This window comes from Heloderma suspectum, chromosome 2 (genome assembly GCF_057233095.1).
Source record: "Heloderma suspectum isolate Gila_16-S chromosome 2, 16-S_ref, whole genome shotgun sequence".
Lineage (NCBI taxonomy): Eukaryota > Metazoa > Chordata > Lepidosauria > Squamata > Helodermatidae > Heloderma > Heloderma suspectum.
In genome coordinates this window covers 297,339,426-297,360,889 of record NC_139459.1, presented here as the reverse complement: position 1 = coordinate 297,360,889, position 21,464 = coordinate 297,339,426, and the positions used below count along the sequence as shown (strand labels likewise).

At 42.2% G+C, this 21,464-nt stretch overlaps 1 protein-coding gene across 2 annotated transcripts in view; it reads right to left on the bottom strand.

Annotated features, from left to right (window-relative positions):
* The window catches only part of CACNA1D (calcium voltage-gated channel subunit alpha1 D), a 302,650-nt gene that overhangs the window by 14,421 nt on the left and 266,765 nt on the right, over positions 1-21,464 (bottom strand). For both annotated transcript variants that reach the window (XM_084832473.1, XM_084832474.1), the window contains 3 exons: positions 6,125-6,238; positions 857-1,248; positions 183-209 (listed from right to left, as the gene is read on the bottom strand). In XM_084832473.1, the coding sequence (XP_084688599.1) occupies positions 183-209; positions 857-1,248; positions 6,125-6,238 (533 nt within the window). The remainder of the gene's footprint in view (positions 1-182; positions 210-856; positions 1,249-6,124; positions 6,239-21,464) is intronic.

Here is a 21,464-nt window from a genome sequence, read left to right as displayed (position 1 = left end):
CTAACTTAAGTATCATTTATTTCAATGCATCTACTCAAAGTATGACTAAGTCTGGATCCAAGCCTATGTAATTTTTGTTTCTGTCCTGAGTTATTTTAAAAGCATGCTCAATTTTATCTGGGCATGTTAATACTGCTTGCCACAACATGACCTTATATGTACGTCACACTGTATGTACTTACCTAATGTAAGTTTCATAATAACGAGATCTATTGAAGAAAGGAAAAAAAACAAACGGGAAAAAGTATAATTAGTGTTCATAAACTAATGATAAATTACATTCTTTATTGTACAAGTCCAATTAATTTATCTACAAGCAAGCAATATATTTTAAACAATAAACCAATTTAATGAAAAGCAAACACCAATTTGCTTTTATTTCTTATGTACTGTAGAACACAATGTGCTATTCATGCTTTTATCTATTCATTTTATCTGATTCTATCAAATACATTCTGGTCATAAAGCCATCTTTGATTTCCGCAGTCTTTCATTGTGAAGTTCTCATAGGCATTTACTGATGGCCAAGTGAATCAGAATAAATAGCTAAATGAAAAGCCAAATGCAAACCATGTACTGAAATACAAGTTCCAATTGGATCAAATAGTCCAATCAAATGATGTTACACTATAAGCCTAGAAAATGAAACAAGGCAATTGAGATAATCAAGGACAAGTGGTCAAAGGAGCCAAAAAAATGAAGATTAATGCAAGAATAGAAAAAATATTAGCCCTAGTATCCACAAAAAAGAGCCAAGTATTCCATGTTAGTTAAAAAAAACATAGACTTTAGCATTAAGTACAACAATATGATTTGGATATAGAATGAACTAAACTCAACACATATGGGAATTTACCTCCTATTGGCGGATCTTCTATGTTTCTCATGACGATCACTTCTTGAGTATGACCGGTAACCGGTTTCAGATAAATGCTCATGACTTCCAGTGCGTGTGTGTTTTCCATTAGCCACGTTGGACATGTTGGCATTATTGAGGTTAGCATTTGTTGAGTTTGGAACTTGCTTCCCTACTGAGTTGTGGTTATGATGGTTATGATGGATATGATGGTTATGGAATAAAGAGTTTCCTATTGGAGGATGCACATTTTTTTCAATAGCCTCACCCACAGATGGAATTGAAGGCCTTTGGACATGCAGGGGACGGTGTGTGGTATTAATCTGCTGAAATGAATCTCTTGTATCACTGCTAACATGGTTTACATGGTTTCCAAACAGGGCACCATTTCTCTGAAACATAGAAGTTAATAATCAGTCAATTAATATAATACATTGCTGAAACGAAGCTTGTATCAGTACAGGCGCATATTCTGTGTGGTGCATCCAGGGTCCTTGGTCAGGCTGTTAACATTCCAAATGCTGTTTTTAAAAAGGTCTTCTGTAGTGATATGGGGGTGCCTAATGTGGCACAGTGACAAACTGATAGCCTGCTAGCAATGCCAAGAAATGATTATTTTATTAACCTAACAAGCATTATCCATAGATATGCAGACTATAGTGCCTGCCATTGATAGCCAAGCAAAATGAATTCACCCCAAAACATATCTATGGCATTTACAAAGTATATGATAGGCAGCATAAAATTGGTAATATCTGCTTGTTACACCTATGACTTAAAGCCATGCCATGACTATGAGGGTGTTGCAGACAATATTAGAGTTCTGTGGTTTTGTTCTCATAGAGGCAGAAGAGTTGTGCTCCACTGCATCTCCCAACTGTGTAGCTCTAGCTCAACCTGTATGAATGGATGGTGGTTCATACAGTGAAGTGCTCCAATTTTCTTATTAAAAGGGTGAATGACATGCAACTCTAGGATTCTTTTACACCTAACCCAGATGCTGCAGTCTAGCCAGGACTATGATGGAGATAGGACCAGTATCTCTTGAAGCTCAGTCTAGAGAAGACAGAAGCAATGGCAGAAGGAAACATCTAGTGAGGAGTCTGCCTCAAAAGACTTACATTCCCCATTATTACTGTCAATGATGGCTCTAATCTCAGGTTAGTCCCAGGAAGTTTTGTATGGATTGCATTGTTGGATCAAGCCATCTTTTTGTTCTCAACTAGCCAGCCAGGTGCCTTTGGAAACTACAGGATAAGCATGAAGGTGGTGGTCGTTTCATGTTGTTTGTCCCCAGCATGGTATTCAGATACTGATTGCCCATGTACACAGCATATCAATGTATCTATATATCTGTAAAGCACTTGTGAATGTAGATTCTGGGAGACTGCTATTTACAGATAGGGATTATGGGGATTAGATTTATTGTAGGAGCACATCCAGCTTCCCAAATCGACAACATTCAGTTGTGCCCTAGGTCTCTGCTTTTCCATTCTGTGTTGAAAGATGTGAGGTCAGCGGAGCATCTTTTTACAGTCCCTTTGTTGACTTTGACCTTTACCTGTTCTGTTGAACCTTTGTTTCTGTAATTTACGGCCAAACTATACTAAATGCATCATTACAAAGCACATCAGGGATTTTTGTTTATTTAATAATATGTGCAGAGACTCCCTGATTTTCATCAGGACCTCAGTACATGGGGAGTGGAGGTTTATCCCCTCCATTCCCAGCTGCAATCCTGATGTAAATCAACCTTGCACTGCTGTTAATCTTAGGAGAAAACCCCTCCCATTGGTGCTAATGCAAGCCCTTTTTCCTAGGGCTAAAAGCAGTGTGGGGGAGTGATTTTCATCGAGATCGTGGCTGGGGTGGGAAGGGTTAAACTTCCCCTCCCCATGTGCTGCAGTCCCAATGAAAAGTCCTACATTACTTAATAAACAAAAAACCTTGACATACTTTTCAATGACCCTTTTAGCATTGCATGTACTTTGGCCCTTGACCCAATGTAGCTTAATTTTAACTGTTCACCTGAATTTCAATAGATATGCCTACACTTGATCAGGATACTTTCCAAGTGGCATGGTTATAGGATATATCTTGAAATGTAATTCTATAATGATTATTAAAGTATTATTTCCCCTGAACATATTTTGTGCAATGATGAAGTGTTCGTATACCTCCTTGCGTGCACTGTAAACTAATTTCCTGTAGTCAAGAAGTGGGTGCCATAAGCACTTCCTGCCCAAAGACATTACATGGAGGGGAAACTCACTGACCTAACTGGACCTTGTGTAAGAGCATCAATATTGTAGATGGTTTCTTCTCTGCAGGTTCCAGGGTGGGGCAGTCTTCTACATTGGGGAAAGATCTCCACTGGTGAGCTGGCAGGGCCATCATCGGCAAGAAATGATGATAGTGTGGAAGGGACTTCCCCTCCAACCTTGCCTGGGTGCCAACTCTGCCTTCCCTTCCAGACTGGTTCTACCTGCTTAGCAGAGAGCAAGGCTGTGGAAGAGCTCATCTCGGAGCTTTTAGGCATTTAAAATAAAAATCTTTAGAATTCCTTCTGCTCCCAACTCCCTAGTCCTAATGGGCAGAGGGATATAAGGAGCCACTGGGCAGAGGGATATAAGGAGCCATCTCCTGTCTGTCCCAGCCATGGGGAACCTCCAGCCCACCCCCTTACCTTTGATTGTGTCACACTGGGGATGAAGATCTGGACCTCTCCATAATTCAGTTAAGTTCCAAAAGGTCTCAATCTTTAACCCCAGTGCACCGCAATAGCGATAAAACACTGGGACCTCTCCACAGCTTACCTGATCAGTGGAGAGGTCCCAGTCTTTATGGTTCGATGAGCCCAGTAGATCATGATGGGGATGAAAATGACCTCCCAGCTCAGCTGATCTGCATGCTGGTCCTCAGCTGATTGCGGGGGGGGACGTTCTGAGAAGGGTGTGTGTTTGTGTGAAATGGCTGTGTGTGTGTGTGTGTATGTTGTAAATAGTGTGTGTGTGTGTCTTTCCGTGTTAATGTGTGCATGTGAAAAGGGGGGGTGCATGCAGGCATATGGCCCCTGATGTCTTGGTCTAGGGCTACCAGAGTGACCAGAACCCTGGTAAATAGTCAGGGTGCTGAGGCAGGCTGATGGCTTATGCCCTGTGTGGAACCCCATGTAGGTAAAGCATAGGAACTGCCAATGGGATGGGTGTATGGGAATATGCAAATAACTCTGAGAGGTCCACCAAAGCCAAGAAGTTGTCCTAGTTGATGGATTCCAGAACTGATTTTAGTCACCATCTGGAAATGACACTCTTACCAAATTTGATTCAGCGACTTTAGAACTAGGATTGCTCACACAATCTTTTGTTCTTTTGGGGCACAATGAAAAACAATAAATTGAAGCTGGTTTCCTGGAACAGGTTCTATGGCTCCTATCTAAATTAGATGGTGTCTTATCAGGCTGTTCTTGATTGTGGGGGGCCACAAATCTATCTCCTAGGAATATCTCTACTTCTAGAACATACCCCTGTGATGCAGTGTTTAATACCCAGCAATTGTTGATTTTTCCCATGCTGTGGCAAAGTAGCAAAGGTGGCCTCCAATCCTGGGGGCATGTTCAGATGGCATGGAGCCATGTGCATCAGGGCTTCTTCCCTCCTCTGCAAGGTGGAGGAATCAGGTTGAAAAGAGCTGGGCTGTTGCCTCCTCCCTGCAAGTTTGGCTGCCATCTGGGTTTAAACCCTCTGGGGTCCAGGATAGAAGGGCTCCTTTCATGATGCCCTCAGGAGATTAGGTTCCTTAAAAGGGTGGCTCACCTAAATCCCTCACTGTCCACAGGTTCCCCATATGAGATTTATTGGGTGTGACCCCATTCAAGCCAATAGCCACCTGCCACCTCAGGAAATGTTCCCTTAAGACAGCCTTCCTGATAGGGATCACTTTAGGGTGTTGGGTGTTCAAGATAAATGCTAAGGAAGAGCTGTGTAAGACAAGGTGGCATTGAGAACAGACCCTACCTCTATGCCCAAGATCAATACATTGTTTCATGGGTCTGAAGAGGTAGCGTGAGTCTCCTTCTGCCCTGATCCCTTTCTCAAGAAGTAAAGAGTGGCACATGCTACAGGTGAAGAAGGCACTTACTTAGCTTCTACATAGCCAGAACTAAGGAGGCTCTCGAAATGGAGCACTTCTTTCCTTTCACCCTTCCTCCCTGGGCTCCAGGGTGTTGAACTCAACCATTGACAGGGGTTGAGAGCCTGCATAGCCCACACCTATAAAGCGGGCGGGAGGGGAGGATCCACCTGTGGGGATCTCAACACATTCCCTCAGGGGATTGGTGGCCCCTGCCACCTACAGATGTTGGCCCTCTATTGACCTGGCTTGCAAAGTGGTCATGTGGCAGTCACATCTTTATGATACACTATCAAGTTGACATATATTCCTTGGTGGACATGGCTTTTGGCAGACGCATCCTGTAGGAAATTGTTCAGAACTGGAAGTAGGCCTTTCCTGCCTAATGAGATGGACTGCTTATTTACATCCCAAAAGTAGAAGGCTACCCTACCTTGGAACCTCCAGAAAAGGAATCATTTAGACTTGCAGGTTGCATGGTGCAGCTGTCGTTAGGGGGCATCATGAGGAAGGAACCAGACCTGCCAATGGGTTCAGTATGAACATAAATTCAGAAGCAGCAAGTTCAAGCCCTGTGGGATGCCCCTTTTCTTATAAATGCTTGTGAGGGTCTCTACATAAAGTGATAGCCTGTTTTTAGTTTATTGTTAACTTGTTATCTTCCCCAATCTGATATCCTCCAGATGTGCTGGACTACAACTCCCCCAAAACCCCAGTCAGGAGTTGTAGTCCAACACCTCTGGTGGGCACCAGATCAGAGAAGGCTGGATGACAGCTTCCAGAGTTTGGACTCATTCTGGGGTTGGAAGGGAAGTCCCTCCCCTGGTGGCATCATTTTCTGCTGATGGCTCTGCTTCGTTACCAGAGGAATCTTTTCCTAAATGTAGAAGAGTGCGACACCAGAACTTTCAAGAAGGACATTTATAGTAAATTTAAGTTTTCCTGTTTTCTGATTCATATGTAAGACACTATCTAGAGTAACCTAACTGAGAATAAATGGAATTCACTAAACCTCTTATGTATAAACTTCACACTTGCCGAGCATGTGCAAAGTTTGTTTACTAGGTGAATGTTTACTAGGTGAATTTTGTAAACTTCATAAGCTGGAGCCAGCCAATCTGACATATGGCCATTTACTTTATATACTTCCTCTTCCTCATGATGATTTTGCTCAGGTTCATCTTCTTGCAAATCACAGGATATTGCTCGCCGAATTTCAGGTCCAATGTCATGAAGTGTCCTTAGTCCAGCCTAAATGGGTAAAACATAATCATAATGCATTAGAAATAACTAGCTTTTCTCTTTTAGATTCATCACAATTCCGGGACTGGTGTCAAGCATGTTTTCCTGTGTCACTTTTGTAAAGTTCTCACAATAGCACCATGCTTGGATTAGTTGACATGTATCTTCACTGGTGTGGTTGCTGTTGCCTCTGATACTGCTCGCTTGCCAGTCCAGGTATGTGTAAAGATGTTCACCTATGTGGTTCTGCTTCCTGATGCAGTTATACACAATGTGAGTGATGAGCCCCCTCCCCCCAGGGATGGAATATTGCTTCATAGTTTGCAAGGATCCCTGGAAACCAGGCAACATGGGCAGGAATTTTTTCAATATATTGAGACTGGCATGGGAGCAACTCTGGAGGCTGTACAATGCTAGTGAAATCAAGGGTGTTAAGTATTGCAGACCAGAATCAGGTCCATCTCGAAAGAGCTTGAAGGTATATGTATCTCAACCTTTTAATCTCAATAGATTTTTAACTGAGCAATAGCACTTTCCATACAAAATACTTAATTGGTATCTGTCCTATAGGTGAATGTTCCTATGCCTATTCAAGTACCAGCACAGACATCTTGTATTTATCAGACATAGTGGCTTTGCATTTATTGTTATGGGACTTAGTTCACAGACCCGTAAAAACAAACATTTCATCCTACAATTCATGTGAGTGATTGGACAGTTTCCACAGAATCTTCTGCAGCTTTTGCATCTTTAAAGGAATCATTAGAGCTCCACATTTAATAATAAAATTGGGTGAGGAGATCTCTAGAGTAAGCTTATGAGGAAGGACAAGAGGAATGATGGATGACTCATAACAGCATAATGTCTGGTTCTTGCACAATAAAAGGAGATCTAATATATCATAAAGCAATCACACCACATTCAGTACCAAGATAGTCGAGTTGTTGCATAGTCCTACCTGTCTTTTCATGTTTTCCCCATATTTACCAAGAAGAAAGTTTTAGTTTTATCCTAATATGCGCAGAACAGAACCTTCCTAATCAGACCTTTACACAGATAAAATGAATTAGAAGGCCATTCAAGAACTATGATTTGTAGATCTAATCTGATTAAAGAAAAAAGTCTAAGAATCTGATTACAGCAATATACAGTTAACAATGGGATGTGAAAGCTTGATTTCTTTTATCTGACCAAATACATTAATTACAGGGGGAAAGGGTTGGATCCAGTACTGTCAATTCTGCTGATGGAAGTAGTTCTGTCAGCAGAAACACCCTCAAAATCTGGTCCAGACAGTTGGAAAACCCTCTGAAGCAGGTTTTCCAGTGGCCCAGAAGACTATGGGGGGAGGAGGGAGAGAGGAACTCTTGCACTCTAGCTGACTTCCGTTAGTGCACTGGTGGGCAGCCTCCAGCCCACAGCCCTAATCTGGCTCACAGAAGTTGTCCATCCAGTCCATGGCAGCTTGAGCTCCCTCTGTAGGCCCCACCCACTCCCCTCTCCAGGCCCCACCCACTCCCCTCTCCAAGCCCCACTCCCTGGCCTAGAAGATACCAGGGGCTCTGGGAGGAGGCGGGGAGAGTAACAGCCTTGTTATTTGGCTGGGGACCAAATGACATCTGGGTCATGGCTCCACCCTTTGTGATCCAAAATGGATTTGCTTCAAAGACTAAATGTGGCATGGAATGCAGCTGGTCTGCAAGCCTTTGGTTAGCCCCTGCCTACCTGCATGGTACATAAACAGTGGGAACAGCATATGCTGAGGTAGAATATATCTATGTGGGGCTGCCCTGTAGTACATGGCGCCAACATATTTTAGAGAATTGATTCTGGACCTCCAGTATAATGCTAAATCATGGAAGTGAAACCTGGTGAAGCAATCTTACAGATACACACTGTGTCATGAGCTGATATATACTGGGCTAGAGTATGCAGTTTTCTTAATTCTAAAATGTTTACACCATGTAATCACGGATGATATTAAAATGCTAATGCTAATGCTAATAATAGGTCAGAGAAAAGATACAACTAACATACAAAGTGTTGGATCTTAATCAGAAAGTGAAGTGGCAAATGCTTATACCTGAAGACCTTTTCACAGTTTCAACTCAAGGCAGTCTGCACTGACTTCCAGCTAGATCAATATGTCAATGGAATATGCAGGATTGAGCCTGGGTCTGGTTTTGATGTGCCACTCCAAATGTGAAGCGGCACACCAAAAGACAATCTAGTCTGAGATCTGTGTATATCACTGACAAGCACATTACTGGCTCAGTATGATCATGGGAAAAGACCCTCATGTGACTTCTGATTAAATACAAGCAAGTGAACCCTGTCCTCAGTCCTGTAGTCTAGTTAGCTATAGCTGAAATGTCTCCATTGAGTTTTCACTGGAGCTAGTGTGGTTAATTATTTCAAACATGAACTTCACAATAGCTTAACAGGACACAGCATTAGGTGAATGGGGACAAACATACAGCCCTGAAGTAACAAAGCAAATCAATAAGGAAAATTAGATCAGCTGAAAAACAGAGGCTATTCTAAGAGCTGCAGGATTTCTGGTTTGCTGGAAATACAAGAACACTATACAAAACTTTAAATATGTAGGAATCCACATCTCAAATCTGATGGTAAAATTAAAGGAAATCAAAGGTTGAAAGGTTTGCCAAGTTCAAATATGTGTAGGCCTCAACTAGACTAAACCTCATTATTGTGCATTGTGACGCCATAAGCACACTGCCATGTCCTGGCATGACACTATTATTTCCTGCAATTAAGCCCAGATCATGAAAGCTTCCTAAACTGACCTCTGTATCTGTTTGTAAACCTTCTGCTTTCTGTCCAAACCTTCTGTTTCCCTGCTGTGTCGTGACTCATTCTGCTTTTAGATATTCAATTCACTTTGCCAGTACTCAGGAGCACTTCTCTATGGTGTGTTGTGTAAATCATGTGAAATGGCCTGGAGATCTTGCTCACTGTATTTCAAGGAGGGAAGCCAGGCTAGAGATATAGGTAGACTAACATCCCCTGTGGTTGCAGTGGTGCCACTAAGTCAACGTGTATTTTCATGAACACCTGAGTCACTGACATCAGTCCATGTCTTCTTGTACTAAAAGTGCCTGTAATTGTAGCTAAACCTGAGCTACTTCCAACAACTGGCCAAATCAAAGTATGAAAGCACGTTTTCACAATATCAGTTAAACGTGCATGAGATTACTCCCTGAGGCATGTTGATCCAATAAACCATTTGAGGTCTTGTATGGCCCACACCCATTTTTTCTTGGGTACTCTAAAACCTGGAAGAACTTCAGTCCTTTCAAATGTCCTTGCATAGGGATGGAGGAGAAATTTGTTTGGTTTGCAATGTGAACTTCCCTGATTTTGCATTTTCAAATGAATACACAAATCAAAATTCAGGTATCCCTTGAAATTTGCACTTCCCCAAATTTTGCAGTAAAGCCCTCCAGACAAAAAAAGTGTACAAAAATGTGTATATTAGAGAAACATGCACACAAAAATACATATATTAGTGAGAATCATCGTAAAGATGCAATACATTAGGAAAATTGCTTGCAAAAATGTGCATAATAGGCAAAATTGTGTACAAACATGCATGTATTAGAAGAAATATACACAAAAATGCATATGAATTTTCATATAAACTTAAAAAAAAACACCTCAGTGCTTGGGCCATAAGGAACCTAAGACTGGAAAAATTCTCAAAGCTTGGAAGGAACCATACTCAAGACTGGAAAAATGAGAGAAACCGAAACTGATTCATCCATCCCTGTCCTTACATTAAGCAGAAGCTAGCTTGTGGTGAGAAGTTTTATGTTTCCTGTGGTTCTTCGATAAGAGCAATGCCACAGACTTGTGAATCTGCATCCTGTCTTGTTTCAGGGAGCAAATGTGGAAAAACATATTCAACACCTAACATCCAAAGCTGATGTCTCTCAAAAGCTGACCAAAGCCCTCCTCTTAAGAAACTGCCAAGCAGGATTAAGACTGAAAGGCAGTAGAATGTGAGAACAGGCCCTGTGTATGTACAGCTATATACATGTAGAGCCTGTTCTCACATTCAGCCCAACATGAGATTTGGGACCAGAACAGACAAACACCATCCTACTCCCTTCTACACGCTCACTCTATACATGGAGATTACATGAGAAGAAAACTTATGTGGAGGATGTCATTTCTGAGCAGGAACAAGAGTGGCAAAGCATCAGGGAGAATGTAGTTATTTCCATCCCTTGAAAGACTGGAAGGAGTGACTGTTACCAATGTAGAAGATTGCTGTAAGGGTTTGGGGCACTGTCACTTACCCTTCAAGCTTCTCAGCTGTCCAGGTTTATTAGATGGATGTAAACTTCAAAACAACTGTTGAGGTTTGAATTTGTGCTTCTCCTACACAAACTTGTTTATATAAATACCATTTCAAGAATTTGCTCAGCGAGTTCCATATTAGCCTATGTTACAGAAGGATTCTAAAATAGATCCAGTTGTGGGAAGTGGCTTTTTAAGGGATGTGGGGACAAGAATCACAAAGCCCCACTGCATGTGCGGAGACCATATCCCAGTCCTTATCAAACCTAACTCCAGTAAAATTGGAGGTTAGGCAAGGTGAAGAACAGACGGGAGGTGAGAAAGGATGCCAGAAAGGAGACACACAACCTTCCAAACAAAAAAAAATTCTAAAATTATTTCTAGGCTGCTTTTAAGGGTAGAACTCTCAAAATCACATAAAGGTTCTACCAAGCAGCCAAAGAGACCTTGAGTTACTCAGATCAGAGAGCAAACCTGACTTGGAAGGCATTATAAGGATCACGGAGTATCACCTGGTCTGCTCTGGCCTATTGCTGATAATATTTATTCAAGAACATTTCTACCCTGCCTTTTGCCCCCACCCCCAAAGGCGCCCTTGCTGGTCTGACAGATCCCCCTGACATTCTGACCCTTGGCTAGAGCTGCATGGTAACACCCAGGCTGAATTCTTGCTTAATATCTCAATCTACTGGACCAGGGTACCAGAAAGATCGCCTTCTCCCATATATACCTACCTGCACCTTAAGATCATCTTCAGAGGCCCTTCTCCAGGTGCCCCTGCCAAATGAAGTGAACCAGGTGGGGACCAGAGAGAGGCCTTCTCCATGCTGGCACCGCAGTGGAGGCCTGCCCTCCCCAGAGACCTTCTCTATTGTCATTCTGGTGCCAGGCAAAGGTTCGTTTTATTCTCCCAGGTGTTTTAAAAATCTGTTTTTAGTGTTCTGAACCATTGTTTTACATGCTGTATATTTGTTTGTTATCTGCTTTTATTCTTCCATCTGCTGGAAATTTTTATGCTGCAGCTTGTCATTTTATGGTATTGTGTTTTAATTGTATTTTATCATTTTATGCTGTAAACCACCCAAAGAATAATGTTATTGGGCAGCTTTATATAAATATAACAGGGACGTAAACAAACGATCTCCAGGTTCAGGAATGATAGGAGACTCAAGTTTTCTGAGGCTGCCATCCTACACTTTTCTGAGCATTGTGTCCATTGAGGAGTAAGCTTCAGTGGGCACAATTCGCCTTACATCTGAGTAAGCAAGCATAGGATTGCACTGTGAACACATGAAACTTTTTATTATATGTGCAATGCAATATTTATACCCAGTTGGCCCACAGACATTTCCAACACAGACATTTAGTATGTTTAGTGCCCTATCCTAGATATAACATAGAATATGAGAATTTTGTCACAAAGTGGTAATAAATGATGTGCCAGAGTTAGTCACTTGCTAAGCTTCCATGGAGATAATGGGTTGGATCTAGAATCCATGTTCTGCCAGCAGAAAGATACACTTGTGGAACAGGACTTAAGCGCATAAGAAGAGCTATGCTGGATCATACCAAGGGTCCATCTAGTCCAATATTCTGCTCACACAGTTGCCAACCAGCTGTTGACTGGGAACCCACAAGCAGGACACAAGTGCAGCAGCACCCTCCCACACATGTTCCCCAACAAATGGTGTACATAGGTAGGGATGTCAGAGAATTCCGCCACGGATCTCGGTGAGGCTGAATGCCAGTGCATTGGGCCCCCTGAACTCCGTGGCGGAACGGCCTGCCAACCCCCACCCCCACGGATCCCCCCTGGGACGAGACTTACCTGGGCCGGATCTTCTGGGCGGCGGCAGGTCTTCCGACCGGCCGCCGCCGCCACCATTTGCAGTATTGTAAAAAAAACACACACACGACGTGATAGGCTACGTAAAGATTTACGTAGCCTATCATGGCTGGGTTTAAAAAAAACACGACTTGATAGGATACGTAAAGATTTACGTAGCCTATCAAGTCTGAGTTTTAAAAAAAAACAACCACATACGCAAATGGCGGTGGCTATGGCCGCCGCCATTTGCGTTCCTTATTTTTGGCCGTCTTAGTCTACATAAATCTTTAAGTAGACTATGATGGCGAAAATAAAGGGGAATGCAAATAGCGTAGCGGGCGCTATTTGCGTCCCTTTTTGATTCGCAGTTTTAGCCTATGTAAATCTTTACGAAGGCTAAAACGGTGAATCAAAAAGGGGCACAAATAGCGCCCGCTAGGCTATTTGCGTTCCCCTTTATTTTCGCTGTCATAGTCTACGTAAAGATTTACGTAGATTAAGATGGACAAAAATAAGGAACGCAAATGGCGGCGGACATAGCCGCCGCCATTTGCGTACGCATTTTTTTTTTCCCCCCAGAGCCCTCCGTGGCCAGAAATCTGGCTGCGGACAGCTCTGGCCTGGCCGGCTGCTCCATGGAGCTGCCGCGAAGCACAGCTGGCCATCGAGGATTCCGGGGGGGAGGAACGGAACGCCTCCCCCCCCCCATCAACATAATCCGCAGAAAGGTAAGTGACTTTCGTACATCCCTATACATAAGCATACTGCCTCAGGTACTGGAGGTAGCACATAGTCCTCAAGCCTAGTAGCCATTGATAGACTTCTTCTCTAGGAATTTATCTAACCCCCTTTTAAAGCCATGCAAGTTGGTGGCCATCATTGCATCTTGTGGTAGCAAATTTCATAGTTTAATTGTGCATGGTGTGAAGAAGTACTTCCTTTTAGCTGTCCTGAATCTCCCACCAATCCCCTTCATGGGATGAAGCGTCCTCTCCTCCCCCCTGCAGCTCACCTAGGGATGGCGGAGAATTTCTCCCCGAAACTTCGGGGGGCCGAGCGCCAACGTGTTCGGCCCCCCGAACAAGTTTCGGGGAGAAATCCTCCACACCCCCCTGCCCCCCGCACCCCTCCCGGGACGGGACTTACCTTCGCTGAATGTCCCTCCCGGCGGCGGGTCCGGCCGGCGGTTCGGCGGGTGTTCGTGCGGGGCAGGAGCGGCAGCCGGTCTTTTGACCGGCTGCCGCTGCCGCCATTCCAATAAAAGAAAAAAAAAACACACGCCCCTGTGATAGGCTACGTGACGATTAACGTAGCCTATCACGGCTGACTTTGCAGATCTAGCCGTGATAGGCTATGTTAATCGTCACGTAGCCTATCACGGGGGCGTTTTTTTTTAAAAAAAAAAAACTTTCAAGTTCGCGGCCGGGCGAGGCGAGAAGCCTCCTCCCCGGCCTGAATTTCGGCCGGGCGAGGCGGGAAGCCTCCTCCCGAGCCTGAATTTCGGCCGGGGCGAGGCGGGAAGCTTCCCCCCCCAGCCTGAACTTCGCGGGGGGAGCAGCGAAGCGCCTCCCCCCACCGCGAACAAGCTTTGATGAAAGGTAAGTGACTTTCGTCCACCCCTAAGCTCACCACACCAAATCTGCTCTGGAGGGTTGGGTGAACTTCTGGAGGAGATTTGAGGGTGTATGAGGGGAGGGCTGCAAGGAGGAAGTGAGAGGATGTGGAAGTCGTCTCTAGTCATAATTCTAGAACTTTAGTCTGATCCAGCATGGCTTTTCTTATGTTTTTATGGTTCAGCCTACATTGGAAGACTGCAAACCTACGCAGACTTACTGACTTACCTATTTACTTCAGAGTAAACCCACCCAAATAGTACAGCTTAATTCTAGATAACAGGACATAGAAAGTATATTAGAACATTACATATACTGGGTAAAATCAACGTTACACTGCTTGTGAATGGGATTTTTCCTTCCCCTCCTGCCCCTGCATTCCCCCAAAACCGCTCTGGAAGGTTCCCCAACCCTCCAGAGCATGGGGGGGGGGGCTGCAAAGACGAGGAGCAATTTGATCCACTGGCAATGTCCATTCCACTGCCAGAAGGCCACTACTGGATACAACCTACAGAACTCCAAAATAAAGTTCATTGTGGGTTTTTTGTACTGATGATCATAAGGAAGCAGTTCAAGGCTCAGTGGTCAGAAAAGAAACCCATGAGTTCAGTGGGACCAAATAATCCTAAACTGAGGCACTTTGACTTCCAAGGACTTCATCTGGGGTGGCCATAATTACTTAATCAGAGCAGGGCTGGCTCTTCAGTTGTTCCATAACACACAAGATTATAACTTCCAATTGACATGATAATTCAATGCAGCTGTGCTTTGGGAGGCATGATGACACATACAACTTTTCAAGACAGCATTAATCATTAATACACCCACACGGCATGCTATGCAACTTCTGAAATCATAAATAATAACAGCCTTTTCTTTGAAAAAGAAAACAATTAAACAGATACACACATCTGTTCTTTTAAAATTCTGCAGTCAACCAATATCTAGATAAAATATGCCACATGATTACCAAATATTATATTTGTCCAGACAGGTCACTGATAAGTAACTACACACAACTTTACAAGGATTTTAAAAAAAGAAAAAACAAATGCAACAATAGTGTAATAAATCCTAAAATTGAAAAAAAGATGTACTGGGTTTAATTGATATCAACACATTCCCTCCTCCTTCATTCAGCTTTAAGAAGGTACTACTTATGAATGTATTTGCAATAAAAGCTATTATACAAACACACACATATCCCTTATTGTCAAATATAAATTGTACAGCTTTTCCATACAGTTCTCCATCTATGTTAACAGTACTCAGCTCAGCTTTAAGTAAAACTGGTTGTAATTACTACAAGAAATCCTAGTCTATACATAAAATTAAAAATACCAATTTCTATTTTTGAGCTGGCAGATTTTATATCTGAACTCCTATACAATAATTGCTATAAACGTGCCCCTTAAAAAAAAGCAATACAGTGCTAGTTTCATTAAATTCATAACCCCATCAAAAGTCTTAGAATTCACTTACAGCAGGTAATGCACACAAGATTTAATACTTGTGTTAGTAAATATTTAGAAAAACTAATACTGTATGGTTGATTTTTTTAAATACTATTTTTTTTTAAACAAAGCAGACCAGAAGTGTAAGCCCAAACAAACAGCCCGAAATTTTAAAAGCTTACAAATACCATGAGAGCAAATATGAATATTTTAAATAAAGGTGCTGCTAGCCTGCTACCCTTCTGGTGTCACTGGTTTATAGCAAAGGAAATGAACTGCATACTTATTCTGGTCACTTTACAGATAGTCAGTACCTAATAAAATAAAATTCTAAATACTAAATTGATTAGAAGGACACCCACACATCTGAATCATACAACAACAAAAAATCAAAATAGCAGGGCACCTACACTGTAGCAATGAATGTAAGAAACATAGTAGTCAAGCCTCGAGTCCTCAGAACCACTTATCTTCACAGAGCCCATCCTATTTCAACTCCTGAAGCTGTGTTCCCTTAAGTCTCTCTATACAAAGGGCTCTTGTTCTATTGTCAAATCCAGCTGAGCTTTGGTGTGAGCCCAGGATAAACATGGCAGGCCAATGAAGTCGAGGCAGAGTGACGTACCAAAGCCATTTGCATCTGATGACCACCGAAAACCTCTTCTACATTTCCATCACAGCAGGTTTCTTACTGCTATGCTAGCTAATTGAGGGTTATAGGCATTTCACAAAGAATAGCATCGCCTTGTTTTTGAAATTACAAACGGTGGCCTCTCTCTTACTCACCCTCATTGTGTTATACACTGTAATCATACAGGTATAGATAATCCATATATATTTTCTCCAGGGGAAATGTAATACGTACTTCTATACCAAGCATTAGACATTAATAATTAAAGGCATTCATGCTCTGCTAAACACTTATTTTGCAAACGTTATGAGCACCAGGCATCAGTTTAACTTTCCATAACTACTGAGAAATAGTTAACTGCTCCCATGATACTAAATTATTATTACGTTGTTGTTTCCTAAATAAGATTAGGTAGAGGAAAATGAGGAAAAGGTCAAACTTTTATGTTTAATTAGGAGAAATAATCACTAAGGCTTAGTTCATACATTATCTGACGTTTTTCCTTTTATGAGCAGGAAGGATTCTACGAAGAGTCTGCATGGTTAAGGGCGGAATGGGAATATACGAGCATTAATACTTCCCCACAACACTTACAGAAAGACTGTTTTGGGCAAGCATACAATGGGTCTAAGAAAACCGATCATAAAAGCCTTCCCTTTATTGTTCCTTAGGGGTCATATAAAACATACAGACATTGCAATAGCACTGGAATTTGGCTTCCAGTGCACCATGATCGTAGTACCTTATCCTATGAGTTGCAGCTTGATAACTGGTGAGATATGAACTTATTAATACAAATGTCTTATTACTGATCTTTGTAAGACACCCTGGGAGTGGAGTAAAAAGCTTAAAACAAACAAATAAGCCCAAAAATGTTAAATAATACGCTTGGGTTTTATTCCCTTGTGGTGTGCCATTTTGTAGTTTGAGTTTGGAATGTATAAATCCTGTTGTTTGTATTGATATTATGGTATTATGTGGATGTATGGAAGCTGCCTTATGTGATATAAATCTAATAAAATAAGGTGTGATTTGACAGTAAACCGTATTTTTGTAATGAATTCTCAAGAAAAAATGTTACAGAAGAGTTTTAGGGAAGTGTTTTAGATTGATTTATACTGTCAACCATAAAGTACTGAAAACTATATAAATTATGTGTACATTATCTAATCTTATCTAATTTTAACCCTATCTTAACATTGATAAAAACAGATGGCAAACAATCTAACTATCCTAGAGACCTGTTTGTGATCAGAAATAACTTCCATTTAAATGTTTAATGCTATTCGGGCACAATCCTAACTAGAGAGGCGGCCACCTCCGAACTTGGAGGCGACCGCCTATCCAAAGCAGGGCAGGAGAAGCACGGAGGGGATCATTCCCTCCACGCTTCTCCTGCCCTGCTTTTTTGGCTAGACAGCTGATTGCGGCTGTCTAGCCATGGAAGGACAGAGAGGGGAAGGAGGCTGCTGTACGACACATAGAAAGTGTCGTACACGTAGCTACGCTCTCCCCGCCCCAGAATGCCCCCAGCCATGCCCCTTTCTGGCCCCTCCGCACTCCTCTTGCAAGCGTGGAGGGTGAGGCTGTTCCATGCTGCCTCTGAGGCAGCGTGGAAGTGGGGGGAGGTTGGTTCCTGGAAAACACCATATCCTATGGCCATCTAGCCACTGTCTAGCAGCCATAGGATTGCTCCCTCCAAGGCATAGTGTAGACATAATACTTCTCCATAGTTCAGCGTAACTATGGCTTGTTACCTTATCCCTGGTTAAGATCTCAAACATATCATGAACCCATGATTTAGCATGCTGAACTTAGCCCAGAACCTTGGGTTGATAAATGGTGAGATCTTTTATCACTTTGCAATTTGAGAGAATGGAAGGGCAGGGAACAACTTTAATCATAGTTAGCTCAATGCAGATGCAACAATTCAACATGGTTTAACCATGTGCCAAATGCACTTTGAAGCCTGGCTTCACATTCGGTTTGTATTCCAGATGGAAAACAAAGGGAAAATAAAATAGGGTTAGGTGCTATGCAAGTGATTTTCTGCTGGAATTCATAGCATGCAAAGGCATGTAAGTGATTTTCTGCTTGGATTCATAGTCTTTACAGTTCTTCTTCCTTAAACTATGGCAACAGAAAATAGCGTTTGAGAGATTAAAAAAGATATATCTATGGGAGCATAAAATAAGGTTTAAATAATAAATTTGGATGAGGAATATAAGTCTTTAGGTATAGAAGTCTTCCAACATATAAAAACTAAAACTCATCTTTTCTGGGGATTAGTTCACATCGTTCTATTAGCTGTTAGCTAACAGTAATTGAATACTGGCATTCCTAATAACACATTCCTATACAGTTACATTTATGTATTTCTCAAATAGCTAGTAACAGCTTCTACTATTGATATTTACTCAGTTATTACACAGGAAGTGAAGTGTGTTTGATTTATTTAAAATACACTTCATTCCATTCCAAAGATTTGAAATAGTTAACAATATCTTAAAAATACAAAGGCTGGGATCCAGTTTTAGGCATGTGCACCTGGGCTGGCACTGGCAGAAAGTGCCTCTACCTGATTTTCAGGGATTCCCCCCATTTTCCATGCATCACAGCCTTCCCCAGCCTGGCACTCTCCAGATGTGATGGACTACAACTCCCAGCATCCACCAGCCAACATAGCTGGTGGGATTCTGGGGGTTGTAGTCCAACACATCTGGAAGGCGCCAGATTGGGGAACGCTGGCCTACCCCATTCAGCAGAGTCATCCAACCCTCTGTAAGGTGTTGTCCTCACACCTGTTTATTCCTTGTTAGCTTGCCTGCAGTTGATCTATAGTATATTCTCTTGTCTTTATGATGATATTTAATCCTTTACAAGTACAAGTTTGGCATTTGACACTTCAGTGTCTGAAACTATGGCCTAAATCCAATGGCACATGAGCAGATGTCAGCTCATGCAATGGGTTTTCCTGTCCTCTTCTCCCCTCTGCAGCCCCCCCTGTTTTCTCTGGAGGGTCCCCCAACGATCTACAGCAGGTGTGGGGGGTGCACAGGTGGCTGCAGGTGGGGCAGGGAAATCTGTTCCACTGGCAGAAAACGCCGTTGGATTCAAGCCTTTATCATGATGTTGAAAGGAATGTATTTTTGTATACACCATCATGATTTATGTACAAAGTTATTGCAACTATAGTTCAGAGAATGGGGAAGCAGTCTGAAAACTCCTCTCCTCCACAAACCAGCATAGCTTTCCTGATTGGTTGAGAAAATCCACCTACGCCCAGGCTGTCTTTCTCTATAGTTCTATATATTTTCTGTGAATGCCACACCACACTCTTAAGGCTTTTGAAAGGTCCTCTAGTTCACAGTGACTGGGTCTCCTCATGAGTGCTCATTGTCACTGAGCTTCCCATGCTGGGTCTTCTCACAGCATTGACAGCCTGAGATATTTGAACCCACTCATAAATCTCTGATCTTGATCTGTCTGGTGCCCCAGGCAACAGCTGATCCACAGTGCTGATTAAAGGCAGCAGCTTGCCACAAGGAACATCAGACTGAAAGAGCTCTTGCAGTCACTGTGACATTACTGAAAAACAGACACATACATGCACCCCTATTAGAAGGCATTCAACAACAGCTTAATTCTTCAGAAAACTCACTTATACACAAAATAGTGAAAATCACACAGGTACTGCATTATGTGTGTATGGGAAATAACAGTACAGAATGAAGCACAAACTTTCATGAAGTGAGAATGAAGCCTCTCACTTTAGATTGTGGCTTACTAGTAAACAAAGGTATAGAATAGAGTATTATTATTAACATTTATATACCACCTAATTTCCCAAGAAGCCATCAAAGCAGTGTACAACAATTTAAAACAATAAAACCGTAACACAATGGGCCAGTTCGCATGTTCGAAACAAGCCATCATGGCTTAAATATAACTCATGAGTGATTGTAGGGTTATTTGAGGGTTGTTTAAACCCTCCAACAAGCCATACCGCCTGGGTCTGGACGACACGATAAGCTGTCCCCATGTGGATAATTAGGCAAATGGTGCCCAGCAAATGGCACACAGCCAGCACAGGCTAGTTTAAGCCACAGTGGCTTGTTCTGATTGTGCGAACAGGCCCGTTGTGGTACAGTTTTATTGCTTTAAATTGTTGTACACCATCTTGATGGCTTTTTTTTTAGCAAATTAGGCAGTATATAGATGTTAATAATAATATTATATTATATATCTTTGTTTATTAGTATAGAACACTCTGAAGTGCAATTATACAATTCCTGGCCAGTACATGTTGGCACTTGCCAAGGCTCACAACAAGCCATGCTGCCCAGCCATTGATTAAACCACCATGGCTTGTTTTGATTGTGTGAATAAGAACAGTAAAACATTGAAACAGCTACATAATTGAAAAGGCCAAATTAAAAAGATGCGTCTTTACACCCTTTCTAAAAGCCAAGAGATTGGGGGCAATCACCATTCATGAGGAAGTGCATTCCACAGTTTGAGAGTGACATAGGAGAAAGACCTGTCACACATGCCCAACCAACAGGCCTCTGCAGGTAATGGTGTCCTCAAGAGGGCCTCTCCTGCAGATCTACAACCCGACAGGTTTGTAACAAGACAGGTGGTCCCTTAAATAGCCTTTAGGTAGAATAATGAATAAGGCACCTGCTTTAAATTTTTATGCAAGGAAAAACAGAAATGGGTATCGGTAGGAAGGAAAGAGCTTTGACCTGGTACCTAACATAATGCTCATGAAATCAGTCCATGGTTCTGGGTTTTGTACTGCACGGTACCACAAGTTTTTTGTTTTTTTACTGTCACAAGTTATTAAGATGAATTTGGAGGGAACATTTTTAGATCTCATATTTGCAGCCAGATTCAAAAGTGGCTTTGGTATGAGAAGGTGTATCTGAGCTAAATATCATTGCTATTAGATACTAGGCACATAACTGGAAACCACCATTGAAGTAGAGATAAATCCTGGAAGTTCTACATTTTAAAAAATATCTCACAGGACCCCTTTAAACATTACCTAGCCATGTCACATGGGAGCCATTTTCCCATGAGCAACTCCTGTGCTGTTAGGTTGGCGTCTGAATGATTGTGCCGATCCAAACCACAGAAACAGCATCTTGCCCAGATGAGAGATGCTGATTCTGTAGGAAAGATCCACCTGATTAGTCCACATTCTCATAGGATTAGATTGTTTAAATTTTATACTAGCTCACAGAAAATCAGCTCCCATGTAGCTTGAGTAATGTTTTAAAAGGCTCTGCAACATCTAAACATCCAGTAGTAATAGGCAACCATTTCCCATACAGAAAATCATTAGAAAATGCATAAACCTGCATGAAGAATTGTGGAGACA